The sequence below is a fragment of the Calliphora vicina genome, chromosome 1, assembly GCF_958450345.1.
Source record: "Calliphora vicina chromosome 1, idCalVici1.1, whole genome shotgun sequence".
Classification (NCBI taxonomy): domain Eukaryota; kingdom Metazoa; phylum Arthropoda; class Insecta; order Diptera; family Calliphoridae; genus Calliphora; species Calliphora vicina.
This window is the reverse complement of record NC_088780.1, coordinates 88,191,767-88,211,949: the sequence shown is the minus strand read 5'-3', so window position 1 is coordinate 88,211,949 and position 20,183 is coordinate 88,191,767. Positions and strand designations below refer to the sequence as shown.

General features: G+C 31.0%; 2 protein-coding genes across 2 annotated transcripts; one reads left to right on the top strand and one right to left on the bottom strand.

Annotated features, from left to right (window-relative positions):
- Nucleotides 1–6,267: 6,267 nt before the first annotated feature.
- On the bottom strand, nucleotides 6,268–12,500 carry Gp93 (heat shock protein 90 Gp93). The gene is made up of 4 exons (XM_065515082.1): nucleotides 12,292–12,500; nucleotides 12,079–12,168; nucleotides 11,785–11,867; nucleotides 6,268–8,801 (listed from the first exon to the last, which is right to left on the bottom strand). The coding sequence occupies exons 1-4, from the start codon at nucleotides 12,329–12,331 to the stop codon at nucleotides 6,630–6,632; spliced, it is 2,385 nt and encodes a 794-aa protein (XP_065371154.1). The 5' UTR covers nucleotides 12,332–12,500; the 3' UTR covers nucleotides 6,268–6,629.
- A 2,667-nt stretch (nucleotides 12,501–15,167) lies between these two features.
- On the top strand, nucleotides 15,168–19,888 carry LOC135963293 (uncharacterized). Its single transcript, XM_065515083.1, has 3 exons — nucleotides 15,168–15,290; nucleotides 15,360–16,688; nucleotides 19,584–19,888. Exons 1-3 carry the CDS (start codon nucleotides 15,215–15,217, stop codon nucleotides 19,604–19,606), a joined length of 1,428 nt encoding a protein of 475 aa, XP_065371155.1. The 5' UTR covers nucleotides 15,168–15,214; the 3' UTR covers nucleotides 19,607–19,888.
- The last annotated feature ends 295 nt before the right edge of the window (nucleotides 19,889–20,183 follow it).

The following is a 20,183-nucleotide window of genomic DNA, read 5'->3' as shown; positions in this document are numbered from 1 at the left end:
GAAGCAACTCTGGGGGGGTCTAATTACAAACACGATCAAATACTTATTCGAACGTGCGAGTTTTATTTATTTTTGGGATTCTATTATTTGATATCGAATAAAATGTATAGACAATTATAATGATTGTGCTCGATAACGAACGAGTTTTTAATCGAAGGCTAATAAGCGTTTGAAATTAATTTCGATTACGAGTGTGACAATTTGCCACCTGATATCTGCACTTCCAAATAGGAAAACTTACCAAGTGGACGATAAACAACTCCCACTAAAATTCAAGCTTCATGAAAACGAGCTCAACAAAAATAGTCAATAAAGAAAAATTACTAAAAAAAAACTCAAAATATCTAAATTCGCTAATAACTTGGCCAATAAGCGTTTAATCAAGAAAAGGAGATCGATCTGTGATTACTCATATTTCTGAACAGGAGTTCGATCGTGACTGTCATGAAAGACGGACGTTTAGCGGAGATCAACTTAATATTTCGTTTACGCGAGTTACAATTTTTGAGAACCTTATTGATTACTTCTTTATTTTCTACATTAATTTGTTTTTGTTTCAAAAAACAAAAAAAAAGAATAAGTCTGTTTAAAAACAATATTTAAATTAAACAATGAGTGAGCCTTTGGCTCCAAACTCAACCATAAATAATGACAAAAACAATATAAACAAGTGCACAACATTAAATACTGAGAAAAAAACTCTTAAAAGAAAAAACACCATGAATAGTGAAACAATTTCTAAACAATCTCGCAATAATTTCTTTGCAATTCTTGATAACGATAAAGATTGCGATGATGAATATATTAAAAAATTCGAAAGGCATGTGTCAAACAAAAACAATGCAACTGCACCACAAACCGGTTTGCCAAATACTATATTAATTGAACAAAAAAATTCAAGTAACGAAAAAACACCAAACAAACCAAAAAACAACAAAATACCACCACTCAACATATTTGATGTGGATTCCAATGAACTGATTGAATTTATATCAATTGGTCTTAAAATCAATGAATTTAAAATAAAAGAGTTTAAAAATAAAAAAATAGCTCTGTTCATGGCTTCCATGACCGATTATAATAAAGTTAAAGCTTACTTACAAAAAACCAAAACTAATTTCTTTACATTCACACCTAAAGATAATAAAACAAAAACTTATTTATTGAAAGGTTTAAGTGGTAATACTGAGCCTGCAACTATACTAAATGAACTAAAAAAATTCGAAAATGAAAACTTAAAATTTGTGAAAGTGAGCCAGTTCTCAACTAAAGATTCAATAAAAAACGGCATAGAACTACCTATATTTTTAGTGCAAATAAGCACTGAAAGTAATGTTAATGATCTAAAAAACATTAAGGGTCTACTTTATCGATGCATTCGTTGGGAGGCCCTAAGAAAACCTGAGATACCGCAATGTAGAAACTGCCAAGGCTTTTTCCATAGCGCATCGAACTGTTTTTTACCTTCAAGATGCGTTAAATGTAAAGATCAACACGAAATTGGAAAATGTTCCTTAAAAGAAATTCCAGAATCCGAAAGAGAAAAAATATTTTGCGTGCTGTGCAATAAGTATGGACACCCAGCATCATACAAGGGATGCGAAAAATACAAAGCGCTCCAGCAGAAACTTAGAAGCAGAAAACAAGCGCTGAATGAGAGAAGAATCAATAAACCTACACAATCGTACAATATAAACCCAAATGTCTCTTTTGCCAATGTTTTGAAAAATGATATTCGCCATAATGAAAATAACACTAACCCAATAAATCTAGCATTAGAAGAATTTAAAAAATCAATGCAGAACCTTACTAACCAAATAATAAATTTACAAAAACAAATTCACTTACAAGCATCGAGAATAGATACCATATTCTCGATGTTAGAAAATTAAATCTTTAAAAATGGGTGAAACAATTGAAAAAAACCTAAAAATAATCGAAATTAATGTTAATTCTTTAATAGGACTAAGCAGAAGATACGATTTGAATCAGTTTATCAATTTACACAACCCTGACTTAGTCCTATTAAATGAAACGAAATTAAATGCCAGGCACAAAGTAAATTTTAAAGAATATAATATTATAAGAAATGATAGAGTGAATGCACAAAGAGGTGGGGGAACGGCAATATTGATTAGAAATGATATTAAATACAAAAAATTCTACAATAATTTTAATAATTCATTAAAAAATCTTGAAACATGTATAATTAAAATTCCATTAGTGGCAAATAAAATTTTAATTATTATATCGGTCTACTATCCTTCTGGCAATAACAACAACTCCTTCAAAAACGAAATGCATAAGCTTTTTCAACTATTAGATTTACAGAACCCTAATAATTTTTATATATTATCGGGTGATCTAAATTGTAAGCACACTGACTGGGGAAATGATACATGTAATACAAAAGGAAATATGTTAAGACAGTGGCTACTAGATAATGGAATGCATTTCAGATGCAGTTTTTTTGCTTCTACTTAACCTTCATTCCCAAGAGCTGCGTCCTATTTGGACATATGTATCGCAGATTCACGTTTAGATATACATAGGGAAAACAACACACTTAATTGTTTAAAAACACTGGACTATGACAGTGATCATAAAGCATTGCAAATCATAGTACTAAATAATGATAATGACCATCCCCTTATATTTTTTAAAGATTCACCAAACCTTAAACGAAATTTTAAAAAAATAAATTTTAGAAAATTTAGAAACAGCCTGATAACTGATTATAACACCGATAATAACGTCCCAAACGATAGAAATCTCTCTAACGCTGAGATTGACCACTTCTTACTGAAATTGGAAAAATCTATAAATACTGCTATTAAGAAATCGGTGCCAAAATTTAAAGTTGCGGACCCAATTGCTAAATTTTCGAATTCAATAATAAAGAAATTAAATCTAGAAAAAAGTAAAATTTTAAATAAAATAAAACAATACAATAGATTAGAACTTTATTTAACACCAACAGAACTAAATTTACTAAAATCGCAACTAAAATTGGTAAGAAAACTAATTAAAGATAATTTCACACTTACGATCAACAACAATTTCCGGGTGCGGCTGGCCAACATGGACACCCGCAATCCTTCAAACACATTCAACGAAGTTAAAAAACAATTCAGAGTGTCACAATCGTTATGTATAGATACCTTGAAAATAAGTCAAGACGACCAGGATTGGTTTAGATATACTGGAATAGATATAGGTTCATTAGAAAAGGAAATAGATAGTAACAAGCTCATAATTAGGGATCAGGATGAAATACTTAACTCAATTGGAACTTACTTTGAATCAGTTCATTCTCATAAAGAGATTGAAGATGATAATACTACTCACATAGATGTTGATAGATTTTTTCGCACATTTTTAGAGGAAAAAAATGTGTATGAAAGAAATAACACAACGATTACTACATTTAGTTCAACCAGAAAGGCAAACGATTTAGATGAACAGTACTTTATATCCAAAAAGTCAATCCTGTATATATTTAACAATTTACGGAAAAAATTGTCTTATGGTATAGATAATATTCCTAATTTTATACTTAAGAGCATTCCAAACGAAATAATATTTGAATACTGTACACTATTTAACAACATATTAAACAACTCACACTTTCCTCATGCATGGAAAACAGCCCTAACAGTAATTTTGCCAAAGAAAAATAAAGATACTAGTAACCCTAAAAATCTTCGACCAATAAGTCTGCTTCCAAACATTAGTAAAGTATTCGAAATGTGTGTATACAATAATTTAGTAAAATTCTGCGAAAATAATAATCTAATTGATGATCGGCAGTTCGGGTTCAAATTTCAGCATTCCACTGTACATGCGGCTCACTATCTAGTATCAAATATTCATTGGAATTGGAATAAATCCCTATGTACAGGTGCTTGCCTCATAGATTTTGAAAAAGCTTTTGACAATATATGGATTCCAGGATTAATATATAAACTTACGAAATATAGAATGCCTTTTCATCAGGTTATTTTAATACACAATATGCTTAGTAACAAAAATTTTCATATATCAAATAATAACCAAATAAATAGAAGAAAATTCAATATTGTAAATGGACTACAACAAGGAACAGTAAACGCTCCAATTCTTTTCAATTTATATATTCTGGATCTTCATTCTGACGATACAATTTTAAAAATCAATGGAAAGTTACAAGACTTGTTTCGAATAGTAGAAAATTATGCCAATAACTGGAAAATGAAAATAAATATTGACAAATGCGAGACTATTTTATTCCGCCCACCTGTTGGAAAGTGCAATCATAATATAAGAAAACACTGGAAAGAATTTGAGGTTAAAACAGGCTCTAATATTAACATTGTAAATAAACAAATGGTAAAATATTTAGGTATTTATCTTGATAAATTTCTATATTACAACAAACATATAGATTTACAAATAACAAAGGCAAGAAAAGCTTTTTTTATGTACAGAAAAATATTTTATTCTAAATATATAAACCCTTCGGTTAAAATAATATTATACAAATCCTTAATTAGACCAATACTAACATATGGCTGCCAAATTTGGTACAATATCGGACCATCATATATGGAAAAAATGAGAGTTTTCGAACGGAAATGTCTTAGAGCATGCACTTCACTTTTCAAGTCACCTGATAGTGACTTTAAAAAATACATCTCTAACAGGAGGCTTTATGATGTTTCAAAAATAAGCAGAATAGATAATTTCATAATTCATCTAATAAGAAACCATATTTTAAAAACCGCCGAATGCAAGTTAAATAACCTTGTTATGGCTCCCTACTATGTCAGTGATGAATACATCGAGGTAACTCTAAAAAACGGGTATGTGCCACCGGAAGCATTTTTATACCTAGATAAACAAGGATATATTCAAAATAATTTGGGTATTCCGGTATTATACCACATTTATAGACGAGCCAATGTCAAGGCAATAAACTGCAAACAAATTACAGATGATAATAAAAGATACGACACAGCCCTCTACTTGAGGGATAAAAACATGTTGCCAAACTTAAATATTAAAAAATACTGGTGGCTAGACCGATATGGTAGCTAAAATTTTTCTTTTACCCCTTAACTTTTTCTCATTTTATTTACTCTAAATACTAAAGTGGTCTTTTTCAATTGTTTTTCCTACAATAAATCTTGCAAATTCGATGTACATATGTATTATTAATACTTGTAAGTTAACTTATCAATATTCCTAAAAAGAACTTAAATTTTTTTTTGATTGTAAATATACTAGAGTGCTCGAACACGGGACAGGGTATACTATGTTATATTAACTACTATTTGTTTATTTATGGTGCTACATTATAAAAATTTTTTTGTCAAATAAACGTTTAAAAAAAAAAAAAAAAAAAAAAAATCATATTTCTGAACAAAAATCGATTTTTTATATAAAAACTCACAATATCTAAAATCGTTAGTAACTTGGCCAATAAGCGTTTAATCACTCATATTTCTGACCAACAATCGATTTTTTTATATAAAAACTTACAAAATCTAAAATCACTCATATTTCTCGATCTGTGATCACTCATATTTCTGAACAAAAATCGTTTTTTTAATATAAAAACTCAAAATATCTAAATTTGCTAACAAATTTGTCTGGTCAGCTAGTAAACAAATAAATATGGAAAATACATTTATTAGAAAATACAAGATTCATTTACGACTTTTGTATCAAAAAAATCGTTCTTTTCATACACAAATCGGGTATATGAAGAATTATGCCAACATATTGTTCCCGATGCTATTTAAAAGATTTTTTTTATATGTCGAGAAACCTACAAAAAACATAGCTATACCTATATTTTATCTCTAATAGTTTACGAGATATTCGCATTTGAAAATTAAAATTTCAGTTGTTTACCTATCTTAGTCTGGATGTTTTTTGCGTGTTTTTTTCAAAAGAGTGCTTACATTAATGTTAAGTACAGAAAATAAAAACAAAATAAATCATGTTTATATTTTTCACAAAGGTAATATTTTGGGAAGTACTACAGAAGAAAAATAATTTCAAAATATGTATTACTGTGAGGTCCAGAGCCTCCGAAGTAGACCTATTTTCGGATTGAGTTACGCAGTAATCGCCCTGGAGTTATCATGAATTCTTCTGAATCAAGAATTTTCCATGCCAGTTCATAACAGCATGAAACATATAATCCTTCAAAGAGTGTGGTGCACTTGTATGCACACTATGTTAATGTTAAGCACCTTTATAAAAAAAAATAAATCCTGAATGTTTTTTTTTCATAGAAAATAGTTTTTTTTATTTATAATTTGATGATATACAACAATCACCACTTATCTTTAATAAAAATAAAAAGTGCTTAAAGAAAGTTGGCGTGTTATTGATTTTGTTTTTAAATAAATTAAATTATAAAAAATTTACAAGAAATGCTAACTTATAATGAATATTACAAAAAATCTTAATTTTATGTTTAAGAATTGTTTAAAAAACAAATGTGATTGTGATTACATCTTAATGGATGGAAAAAAGAAAGAGAACTCTTTCTCTTCGAATGTCTTCTAAACGAAACTGTATTCAGTCTAAAACACAAAATGACTGCTACTTATTTGCAAATATCAGGCAGATTAGTATTTTTAAAGTTCATCGTGTTGTGTGTCCTCGTCATCTTCATTATCGTTAGATGATGAGGCGTTTTCCTCATTTGAATCAGCTGTGGTGTCATCGTCATCATCTTCATCAAACTCAACTTGCTCATCTAAAGAAACTCCCAATGTTTGACGCATCATTTTTTCGATGGTATCAGCGAAATCAGAGGTCTCTTGCAACATGAAGCCGGAACGCAAAGTAGCTGTACGGAACATCATTAAGGCCATTTCCTTGGCGCTCTCATCAGCTTCATCGGCCTCCACACGTCTCAGCAATTCACGCATCAATGGATGTCTGGGATTTATTTCCAGAGTCTTCTTCTGATTCAAGTAGTAGGTGCGTTGAGGATCGTCTGATTTTTGATGGGCATTTGACATGGCCAAACGCTCCATATTGCCGGTCCAGCCGAACATACCAGCGACCAAAGCGCAGGGAGAGTTGCTCAAACGTTCAGATACTTGGGCGCGTAAAATCTTGTCCTTCAAGGCAACTTCATTCAACCATTTCACTAAAGGTTCAAAGGTGGCCTTCAATTCTTCAAATTTATTTTTGCTCTTTTCCGATTCGTTAAGTTTGAAGCCTTCCTTGGCAACATTTTGGAATTTCTTGCCATCGAATTCGGGCAAGGCAGAAATACAGTATTCATCAACAGCTTCAACGAGATACAAAACCTCATAACCCTTGGCCAACAAACGTTCAACGAAGGGAGATTTCTCAACTTCACCGCGGTTAGATCCAGCAATGAAGTAGATGCTTTCTTGTTTGGGTTTCATGCGCTCAACATACTCGGCCAATGAGGTGATACCTTTGCCGTTCGAGGACTGGAAGCGTAAGAGCTTAGCGAGACGAGAGCGATTGCTAGGATCTTCCATGATGCCAAGTTTAATATTTGTAGAATATTCCTTCCAGAACTTCTCATAGGCATCTTTATCGATCTTCTTGATCATGTCCAAGACCTTGCGAATCAATTTCTTCTTAATGACCTTAATCAGTTTATGCTGTTGCAAAGTTTCACGTGAAACATTCAATGGCAAATCATCCGAATCCACAATACCACGAATGAAATTCAAGTAGTTGGGCATCATGTCGTTGAATTCGTCAGTAATAAAGACGCGACGAACGAACAATTTGATATTGTCGGCTTTGGTGCCATAACGATTGAAAGATTCCGAAGGTTGTACTTTAGGAATGTACAACAAACTCTTGAAAGTAACTTCACCCTCAGCAATGAAATGTGTGTGTATTAGGGGATCACTGGAGTCCTTGGTTAAACTCTTGTAGAATTCGTCATATTCTGCCTGGGTCACTTCGCTGGGTTTACGAGTCCAGATGGGTTTGCTGTCGTTAATCAACATCCAATCCCATACAGTTTTCGACACCTTCTTGGTTTTTGGTTTATCATCTTCGTTGGTGTCTTCCTCAACTTTAGCGTCTTCTTCTTCATCGACGATCTCATCATCTGAGGATTTTTCAGTGACGGATTTCTCTTCCTCTACGGGTACCTCTTCTTCGACAGTCTTGCTGGACCACAACGTAATGGGGAAGTTGATGAACTGAGAGTATTTACGAATCAATTCACGCAAAGTATCTTCTTCCAAAAAGTCCTGGGCTTCGTTCTTCAAGTACAATGAAATGATGGAACCACGTTTCAAAGTGTCACCACGAGGATCTTCAACAATGCTGAAACTATTGGCATCCGATTCCCAAATGTATTGTTTGTCATCGTTGTGTTTGGTGGTCACAACAACGCGATCGGCTACCAAGAAAGCTGAATAGAAACCAACACCGAACTGACCAATCATGTCATTCATGTCCTGTCCATCGGATTTAGTAGGATCTTGCATTTTCGCCAAGAAATCAGCAGTACCAGACTTGGCAATTGTTCCCAAATTATTGATTAAATCCTGGTGCGTCATACCAATACCAGAATCCATAATGTGCAATACTTTGTTTTCCTTGTCGGCCTTAATGCGTATGTTAAGCTCAGGATTGCTGTCCAATTGATCTTTGTTCGTCAAAGCCAACAAGCGAATCTTATCAATGGCATCCGAAGCATTTGAAATCAATTCACGCAAGAAAATTTCCTTGTTGCGATACAAAGAGTTAATGATGAGTTTCATCATACGATTAACTTCTGTTTGGAAATTGAACTTTTCAGCCTGAAACAAAATTAATAAAAAAAAAAAATAAACATTATTAAGAGAAGAAGTACTTAAAAATGGCAAAAAGAACAAACTTTCATTTAAAATAATTCTTTCAATTTATCACAAATACCTATATCAGGTTTATGGCCAGCTCACACAACAGATGTTAACCAAATTCTTACCAGAGGTAATTTTTTTTATACCAAACATAATGGTATACAATTTTTTTTGAGCTAGTTTCCGAGTTATGAGAGATTTCGTTTTCGAAATATTTTGTAACTTCACATTCATATATACACATCTGCTCAAAATAATAGATACACCTAATTGGAAAAAATTTAAATGGCGGTAACATTGAAAATTTCCTCGCAAGCGTTAAGAATACATCATATTATTAAAATTTCTATCTGGCAATGTCATGTCAGTCAAAAATCTGGCAACTATTTGCTTTCATGTTGATTTTTAAAAACGAATTTATTTGAATTACAACAAATTATTTGCTCATAAAATAGATACACATCAGTAATTTGTAATTTGTTTATATACAATTTTTTTTTTGTGCAATTTTTTGTTCCTATTTACGTGAAACAGTAAGTATAATTTAAATTTTAGCAACAATTTTATAAAAAATAGGACTCTTTTGAAGAAAATGGGACGAAATCATCATTGTACCGAAGATGAGAAAAAAATTGTTCAAACGATGAGAAATCAAGGAAAATCATTACGGGAAATAGCAAAGAGCATAGGAAGATCTTTACATTTTGTCCAAAATGCTTTATCTAAAAAACAAAAAAGAGAAACTCGCGGTAGACCAAAGAAAACCAGTCCAGAAACAGATAGGCGGATCGTCCTTATGGTTAAAAAAGACCCTTTCATATCATCGAAAGCTATTTTTGCGGAGCTATGTAACGAAATCAGTCCACAAACAGTTCGTCGTCGTCTTTTACAAGCTAAATTGCCGGGAAGAATTGCCAGAAAAGTGCCACTAATGCGCCAAAAAAATATCAAGACAAGATTAGAATTTGCTAAGAGCACTTACAATGGTCCGGGTGTGAAGGCGAAAAAAAATGGAGAAATATTTTATGGAGCGACGAAACAAAAATAAATTTGTTTGGAAACGACTGCCAAAGAAATGTACGCCGACCAAAAGGAAAAGAATTCCACGTTAAATTTACAAAAAAGACGGTAAAACATGGCGGGGGAAACATAATGGTTTGGGGTTGCTTTTCATGGAATGGTGTTGGTCCGATATTCCGAATAGAAGATACCATGAATGCTAGTGGGTATAGAGACATATTGGAAAACGTAATGCTTCCATATGCATCGGAAAATATGCCATTAATATGGACATTCCAGCAGGACAACGACCCAAAACATAGTTCAAGATTAGTTAAAAACTGGTTCTTGGAGAATAACGTACCTGTTTTAAGCTGGCCCAGCCAATCCCCTGATTTAAACCCAATAGAAAACTTGTGGAGTGAATTAAAGATAAGGCTTTCGAAGGAAGTTTTCAAAAATAAAGACGATTTATGGGAGAAAACGCAAAAAATATGGTACGAGATTCCATTGGAGAAGTGTCAGAACTTGATATCCAGTATGCCCAGAAGAGTGGAGAAAGTTTTACAAAACAAAGGTGGATATACTGGATACTAGCTTTACTTTAATAATAAACTAATTTTTTTAAGATAAAATTTATTAGCTTTTGTTTAATAAGAATTTTTAAAAATGTATCTATTATTATGAGCACCAAATTTTTCGAAATTTAAGAAATTTAATTTACTTTATAATATTTATTATTAATTATGAAATATTTTGTTTTTGTTTTTTACTCTCCTTTTAACTATAAATAAAAATCGACTGAATTTTTTTTATAATTTTACAATATACCATTATTTTTTTTCGTTTTTAAAAAATAAATTTTGGTGTATCTATTATTTTGAGCAGATGTGTACATACACACACAGTTACCGCTCCTGACAGTAATTTCCCAGCAGTTCTAGGTTACTAATGTATTTAGCAATCAGTTTGGGTGTATTCCAAAACGTCTGTATGCAATGCAACCTTAAAAAGTCGAACGATTCTTAAGGCAACCGTGTAAACTTTGATGTTTCATATCGCAAAATGTATGAAAAAGTAAAAACTAAGTTCTTTTTAAATTTCAACTACGCGTTTGCTTGCTTTGTCTTGATAAAGATATGACTGCATTGCATACAGACGATTTGGAATTCACCCTTTAAGTGACAACTAGTTACATAACTAGCTAATTAACGTTTAAAGTGACTACACTATAGATTACTTAGAGACATCGTTTTCTCAGAAGAATAATTATAATTTATTTAATTCCTGGTTGAATTTAAAATGTCCTAACTGCTGGGAACCACATTTTATGTTTCTGCACAAAAATATAAGTGTTTATTTTTTCAATGTTTATGTTTTTTGAAGCATATTTTTCAATAATTAATGCATGAAAATCCGCCCCCTAGTCATAAAAAACCATGTAAACAATAATCATTTTATAACTTTTACAAAATATAAACCACAATTTTGGTATTTGGATTATATAGGGACGAGTTATTTTGGCATCTGCTGTCGACACAAACCTCAGAATTAATTTCGAAGTATTTGTGATTTTTATGTAAAAAATGGTTTAAATGAAAACTGTTTTCATCGCAATTTTAGGATTCAGTTTATTATTTCCAAACCAAGATTATTTTTAAATCATTAAAAAAGGAGCTGTTAAAATTCAAAAATTCGAATCAATAGCTGTATCGCTATTTAGTAATAGTTGATTGTATCATGATTACAATTATAAAGTGAAAACAGTGAACTAATCCACCCCTCTTTAATAAAGGCGTCAATCATAACAATACAATAAAAAAATGAAAGTAATCTACAAGTTGACCTAATTCGAAATCCAACACAATGAGACAAATTCAAAAAGTTACACTCTACATTCACTGTCAGTAACAGCAAACCAGCAAATAATAAACAAGCTTACCTTTTCGCGAATTTCTTTCATTTGTGCCACATTTAGACCATCTAATTTAATAGCTTCTTCCTCACGTTGAACGGCATCGGAATCTGAAGCCAAAGAAGAAAAAAAAAACAGAAACCAGAAACAATCAGTAAAAACGTATGTAATTTCATATTGTTAGAAATATATTCATGAAATCTTATCGTAAATAATCTATATCATTGACGTGTTAAAGAAAAGTTACACAAGTCAATAAACAGACACCAACAACAAATTATAAAGAGAAAGATGAAGTGTTTTCATTCGAAATTCACTTACCGGTTCTAGAACCTTCTTTGAATGAGCCCAAATCTAAATCAATTTTTTCAGTAGCAGTATCATCATCTTCGGCTCTTATTTGGGTAAAACCTTAAAAAACAAAAAATTAAAAAATGTATATTTTTATTTATTGCAAAAAAAAATAATTTAGCCGGCATTTATTTATAGGGGCGGTATATAATTCTCACTAAATATAAGAAAAAAAAAACATACCCGCAAATAATAACAATCCCAATAAGAACAAATACTTCATGTTGTTTGTATTAAAATTAACAAAATATTTATCTTAATCACTTATGGAACACAAAGGAATTTAGTTTTTTTCTGGCCACGTCTGCTTAAAATGCAGTTCTTTAATTTTTGTGAAAAAATTTGCACTTAAAATTACGTTTATTCTGTTTCGCGTTCAATAAATAAATGAAAAGAGAGTGCAACAAAAACGTCTCTTTATGATTTTATGCAAAGCAAGTACACACAGTTGCTTAAAAAAGTATCGTAACATTTAAATAATTCAAATATGTTTAAAATATTGATTTACGTAATACTACAAGACCTATTTAATTCTTTTTCTTAAATTTGTATTTAATAAATACATTTTATTCGCATTAACTTTTATTATGAATAAAAAAATAATGAAAATACTTAACCTTTTATACGTAATTTTACAACCCTGCTGTTTTTTGTTTTGTTTTTCTGCTTCTTCACACGCAAACGTTTTTGATTGGTCCAAATCATACTCGTTGGTTTTTGTGGAAATAAAATCAGTGTTGTTAACTTTTTCATAAAAACTCGCTAAATGAGTGCCAAAAATATTTAAGGGATTAATCGCTAAATTATTTTTTGGCGAATTTAACCCAGATATGCCGACTGCTTGAGCTTGATAATTTAAAGGTACTCTTATATATTATTTTGGAAGCAAATGAGAAATAAAAAGCATTGCAAATATAGTTTTTTAAAAATTTATTGAAAAAATTGTTTTTTTAAGTCGCCCTATATATAGAACATTGGGGTCACAACAACAAAACTAAAACGAAATAAAATTAAACATTCATGCATATAACAATCAAGCTACTCTTCATAAATATAAATTCCAAAAAAATACAGTATTTATTCACAAACGAGATATGTCCATAATGACTGAATATGGGCAATTTGAAAATATCACAAATTAAAAATTCAATAACTCAAAAATAGTAGCAAAAAATAATGCGATCACACAATCTCCCATAAGGTATTGGTGAGTACTAAGTACGTGAACAAAAAAATGGTATTTTGATAAACGTGACGTATTCTGTAAACAAGAACTACATGTACTACATGTAGTACAGTCGGCATATCTGGGTTAAAAGGTGTCAACAGCTGGGGAGAATTCAAGCAACTTGGGTTAATTTATTTGTTTTTATCAAGAATTGATTTAACAGGTGTGTTTAATCGATTTGTGGTTGTTTGGATGTTGAAGCTGTCAAATTCATTAATGTTTATTTTTTGTTCTTGTCGACTTTGTTTACTTTATTTAATTTTATTCTCGATCTCGTTTATGATATGTGAAATAAACGCCCATTATATGTATATAAATAAATTTAATATAAACCAATGTATAGCTAAAAAACGCCCATTGCATATATGTACATAAATTGAACTATAAAAATCTAAAAATAAATAATTTAAATTCCTTTTAATGACATTTTTTCATTTATATTTAGTGGCGTAGCTATTTTTTTTTGGGCAAAAAATGTAAACAATTGGTGGTCTCTTAGTTATATTATTGCAATATATAGTTAAGCTGTATCACCAAGTCTGAATTGCTGTTAGCCAAAAACTGACGACACCTTTTTTTGAGGATTCACTGGTTTTTAGAATCTTTGGAGGTCCATAAAGAAATTGGTCACCAAAATCGTCAAACTGAGTCGGACCTATACTGTCATGACCGATTGTTTTTGCACTATGTTATTAGTGTATATTATTCCTAAAATAATAATATAAAATTTAAATGTTACTGTGTTTTTTTTAACAAGCATAAGTCCGTTTTTAGTTTTGACCGACACTGTAGGTTTGCCAACGCCCTGACAAGGCATCAATATTTTGACAATTTCTTGTTTACACATAAATTTGTCTCCTGTGGACAGAAACATAACATTGACAAGGGGTGTCCAAACAAGACAAATTGATGTGCGCTACAAAATTGTTCGCTGAGTGAACAAATTGATGGCTGGTCAAAATGCACAGATAAAAAACTGGATAATAAAAAATACACAAAAGGCACCATTTTATTCACAATTTTCTTTGTAACTTTAAAACGAAAAGAAACAAATAAATAAATCAGAGCATACATCATATAAATAAAATTTAAAAAATATATATTCTGTATTAATATTGTTACGAAATTGCATTATCAATTTGAATTTTACCCCCTAAATAAATTTTTATCATAATAAACGTCAAAGTGGTTGTCAAGATACAAAATTATTAGCTATAGTCTGCATTTATTAGTATTATTGCTTCGTTATGACAAAATAGTTAGTGAAATTGTAGCCGCCAGCACCCGCCGAAATACTTTTTTTTAAATTTTTACGGAATGGAATTTTTAGTAATATTTCTTTATTTATTATTGATTTTTATATATCTAGACCCTACTGTAAATTGAAATATACTAAATATGGATCTTTTTAAAAATTTAGTTTTTTTTTGTAATTTTTTATTAATGATTTTTATGTATATCTAGTGTAACTTGAAAAAAGTTTATATTGATCTTTTAAACACTTTTTTGGAATCGGAGATACCAATTCTATATAAAAAGACCGCCAAATAATTTTTTCCACCTAGATTTTGCTTTGGAACTACAGTGCGCAACTAAATTGCCTAGTGTGAAAGGGGGTCTAAATAACATATAATTTAAGACCCATTTTCTGTTGACGAAAACCCTAAAATTGTAATAGAATATCGTTGGTACTAAAAATACAACCCTGAAGAATATTAACTACTCTTTTTATTAACTCGTTAGTTTTTTTTTGTGCAAACGCACTTGTTACTTTTTTTTTGGTATTAGAGCGCATTTTTTGATAGTATTTTTAAATTCGAATAATAAACATAAATTAATTCGAAATAATAAACATAACAATTATTTAAACAATTGAACATGGATGTAACACCTAAATTGCAACGAAAAGCTTCGTTGTCTCTATCAACGCGCCTGAATCACAAAAGGCACAGCGGTAATTAATTGTTTTTGTTCATGAAATAGAGGGATGAAAAGACATTTTAAAATTATTTTCTTTCTTTAGCATCACCACAAAATCGCTTAAAAACCTCAACATCGAATAGTGGCATAAATTCACGAGACTTTAACACCAATTGTGAAACTTTGCAGCGTTCTCCCTCTGTGATATCAATTTGTTCCGATGGTGGCATCGAATGTACTCCACCACATAAGAAAATGATGATGAATTTGGATGACAGCCTAGACTATTCACCAAAAGTTTTCGATAGCAGTTTTTCACCAACTTGCCTACTTTCACAAACCTTGGCCATAGACAGTCCAGAGGTTGGATGGAAATGGAGTCGTCATACTTCCAATGGTGCTGGAGGTCCAAGGTGTGCAATGGAGGACAATTCAACTCGTACACCGGACTCAGCGTATGCAGCAGACAGCAGTTTTGCTTCAGCGGGTTCCAGTAGTACGGAAGTGGGCAATTTCCGTACACGAGGAGACTATCAACAACGAATTATCTACGATGGCCGTAGGGAGGATCAGCGAAAACTTTTCGAACACGAATTGCGACGAGTTGAAAAGTCCCGTGCAGAGGAAAAGTTAAAACAGCGTTGTGCAAAACTTCAGGAACAATTAAAAAGCGCTGGCACGCTATCATCCAAAATTAAGAGTCAAAATAACAAGGATAACTCAAAAACGACGTATAACTGCAGTTCTGTAAATTATATTGACATGAAGAATCAATCAAATACTTCCACATCAACAGAGATAGCAGTGAAAATCAATACACCAGAACAAAATAATAAACCGGAACTTTTAAATGATTTCTTCAATGACTCTGATTCAGATTGTTTTTTGCTTGAAGCTACACAGGAAATAGAATCCAAAATGAAAGCTAAAACACAACCGACCTTCATAAATTTTGCAAATACTACACCGAAATCGTCTACTTCATCAGAATGCACTTCCATACCTCATGCAAATTCAGCTCCTGCCGCTACCACTACACCACCTCCCAACAATGCTGTTGAGTCTAATACAGATTTATCATCTTGTTCGAACAGTACAAATAAAGAAAAACGGTCCTCATTCTACATGAAGTTTCTGGAAGATGACTGTCCTGACGACTGGTTTGTATCGCTCGATGAGGTCGTTTTACAAGCTACGCAGACCAAGAAACCTCGCACATCCTTACAGCGATATAAATCAATGCCCGCTGAAACGGCTACAAAGGCCAATGTATCGTTAAATAAAAAGGATAGCAATGATAATTGCATAATGAACACAAAAACAAATTCTTCAAAATGGACAACTTCAGAAGATGCGGCAGCGTCCTCATTAACTATTTCTAAAATGAAGCGACATTCGAGTACACATACTTTGAGTCCTGCTGGTACAAGCTGTAAGTAGATAATTAAAGTTTTAAATATTAATTTTTTAGTTAATATTACACAGAAAAATCCATTTTTTAAACAGTCTCAATTGAAATATTTATAAGATAATGAACTGGTTTCAATTATTTAATAATTGAACAATCAAAAACAAAACTTTCTAAAATTTTAGTATTTAATTTGATAATTTGGATAATGGAATATACAATTTTTGTTATTGGTCGAAATTTAATAAAAAAGTCATTGAAAATACAATTTTCGTAATTATAGCAAATAGTAAATTTGATTGTTATTATCATAGATATATAAATATACATAGATCGGAAACTCTCCTGTCAAAGACATAACTCAGTTGTCGAAATCCTAATTGGTGAGAATGTATTAGTAAAAAAAACTATCTGAAAATAAAAACAACAATCGTATGTGTAAATATTTTAAGTATTTTTTTATACCCTTCAGCTTCGTGAGAAGGGTATATATAAGTTTGTCATTCCGTTTGTAATTTCTACATTTTTCATTTCCGACCCTATAAAGTATATATATTCTGGATCCTTATAGATAGCGGAGTCGATTAAGCCATGTCCGTCTGTCTGTCTGTCTGTCTGTCTGTCTGTCTGTCCGTCTGTCTGTCTGTTGAAATCAATTTTCTGAAGGCCCCAGATATCTCCGGGATCCAAATCTTCAACAATTCTGTCAGACATACTTTCGAGAATTTTGCTATTTAAAATCAGCAAAATCCGTCCATAAATAACGGAGATATGAGCAAAAATCCGAGACAACCTCTGAAAATTTCATCAAAAAACACAATGTATTGCATGCTTTGACAAAAAAACAACAAAACGTATGCTTGGGTGTGCAAGCTTTGTGTATTTGGTTTTTTTTTTTGTTTCTTTTGGCGTTGTTGTTGTTTTTTATACAACTAAACGTTTGTTTGGTTGTGTGTTGGTTTTTTTGACAAAAAAGCAACAAAACGTATGTTTTTGGATGTGCATGCTTTGCGTATTTTGTTTTTTTTGTGTTTTGTTTCTTTTGGCGTTGTTGTTGTTTTTTATACAACTAAACGTTTGTTTGGTTGTGTGTTGGTTTTTTTGACAAAAAATCAACAAATCGTATGTTTGAATGTGCATGCTTTGCGTATTTTGTTTCTTTTGGCGTTGTTGTTGTTTTTTATACAATTAAACGTATGTTTGGATGTGTGTTGGTTTCATTGCCTTGCGTATTTTGTTTTTTCTTTTGGTGTTTTGTTTCGTTTGGCGTTGTTGTTGTTTTTTGTGTTCTTGATAAATTTAGGATGCTGTACGCTGAAAGTGGGCAATGTACATACATACATATATACTAATTATAAAAAATAATAATGCATCCACAACAAAGGTGAAGGGTATATAAGATTCGGCATAGCCGAATATAGCACTCTTACTTGTTTTTGTTTGAGTTTGTTCTAGTTTCTGCTCTATGTGTATTTCATTCTCAGGTCTAAGAAACCAGTGAAAGGCGCATAGGAACTAACTTATTTATACATTCATAAAAGTACGTTGCACAAAGGGGCATAATCGAAATTTTTTGGAAATAAATCTGGCATTTCTAAACGGCTCGTCCGATCGGGATAAAATTTTACGTGGGCGTAGCCAAGGAGCATTCGACCTTCAGAATTTGACCCATTTTTTTTTATCAAAAATCCCAAAGCTGGGATCAAAAAACAAAAAGCAGCTTTGGAAACATTGATGTGTTCCCTATTTAGCGCCAATGTATTTTCCCAGCCCCGAAGGAAATGTGGACCCTATAGGCAAAATTGTAAAAATACCATTTTTGTGATTTTCGCTCCAATTTTTAGGAATTGCGGGATTGCCTTTGACCTTTTAACAAGTTTTTTTACACCTTGTTATTTAGAATGACAAACATAAAAAACGTTAAAAATTTCATTGAGTTTCTTTAATAAATAAATATTTTATTACATATTACATATTCATTGAGTTTCTAAAACTAAAATTTATATCAAAATTTTAATAGGATTGCAAATATTAGGAACAATTTGATCCACATTTATTCCGAGCTATATTGTTTTGTTTAGATAAGTTAATTTTTGGTCTTACAAAAAAAATTTCAAGACAATATCTCAATTAGATTCAAAAATATGCCACTGATCCCAGCTTTGGGATTTTAGAACATGTGGCCCATGAATTTTATTAAAAAAAAAAAATTGGTCAAATTCCGAAAGGCGACATATTCGAAGAATAGGACATGATTTTTATATCAAAATGTTCTCCGTAAAGATATCTTTCAGATAAACATAAAATTGTTATATGTTCTTAAAGAAATTTTTTTTTAATTAAAAAAGAGTTAATACACCTTTTCGCCAAAAAAACAGCAAAAATCAACTATTTTTTGAATATTTAAATTTAAAATCGTTTATTTTTGGATCCATAATTGATATTGCTCTAAAATCTTTTGTATGTTATTCGTAATTTAGTTGGCTAACTAACAAAAAAAATTCGAGTCTGTTCGGTCCAAAAAGCGGACCAAGGTATGGCAAAATTTTAAAATTTCAATTTTGAAATGCCTGTAACACGGAAATTATAAGAGATAAATTGCACACGCAAGCATGTTTTTTCAAGACCTAGGCGAGCGCTTTCCAAAAATATAAAATCTTTGAAATCGGATAGGAAACAAAAAAATTTCACGTGTTTAAATATTTTACATCTCGAAGGTACCCTACTTTGAGACCGATCGGACCAGCCGTTTTGAAATACAAGATTTATTTCCAAAAAATTTTGATTCTGCCCCACTGTGCGTTGTTAACAAAAACTTTGTTAACAAATTTTGTGTTTCAAATAAAAACTTTTTGATTATTTAATTTTTTAAAAATATTTCTAATTTATCACAAATCTCGATTTTTTTCTTTTCAACAGATCGAAGTCGAAGACAGCTATGAACAATTTTCAAAGTACATCACTGAAATACTCCAGTTAAAATAACAACTAAATGTAATCCAGTCATATAAATTCAGAAGCCTTATTGCTAACACTCAAACATTCTTCATTCTTCTTATATTCATAAAATAATCGTTTTGTTATACATACATTTAGTTTTTAAGTTATATATACATAAATATTAAAACAAACATGTTATCATTAATTAATTTTCTTTATTACCTATTTTTTTTATGAAATACCAGCCATTATTAAATTAAATATAAATAAAAGCAGGATTTGATTTAAGTACTTACATATGTATTTCAATTAACTTTTAAATTTTCAGTTTCTTTATTTTTATTATACCTTTAAATTTATTTTTTTTTAAATATAAGTTTGTTTCCTTTTATGTTTTACCATTGAATTGGTAAAGCACTTGAAATGTGATGTGGAAATTGGCATCTTTTTTTAATGTTAGACTTTATTTTTCAAATTTATTTTCTTTTAAAAATGTGATAAAAATAAAAATTAGGCCAAACAATCTCTCCTTCCAAAAAAAATAATACCAACAAACACAGCAAACAAAAAATACTTTGT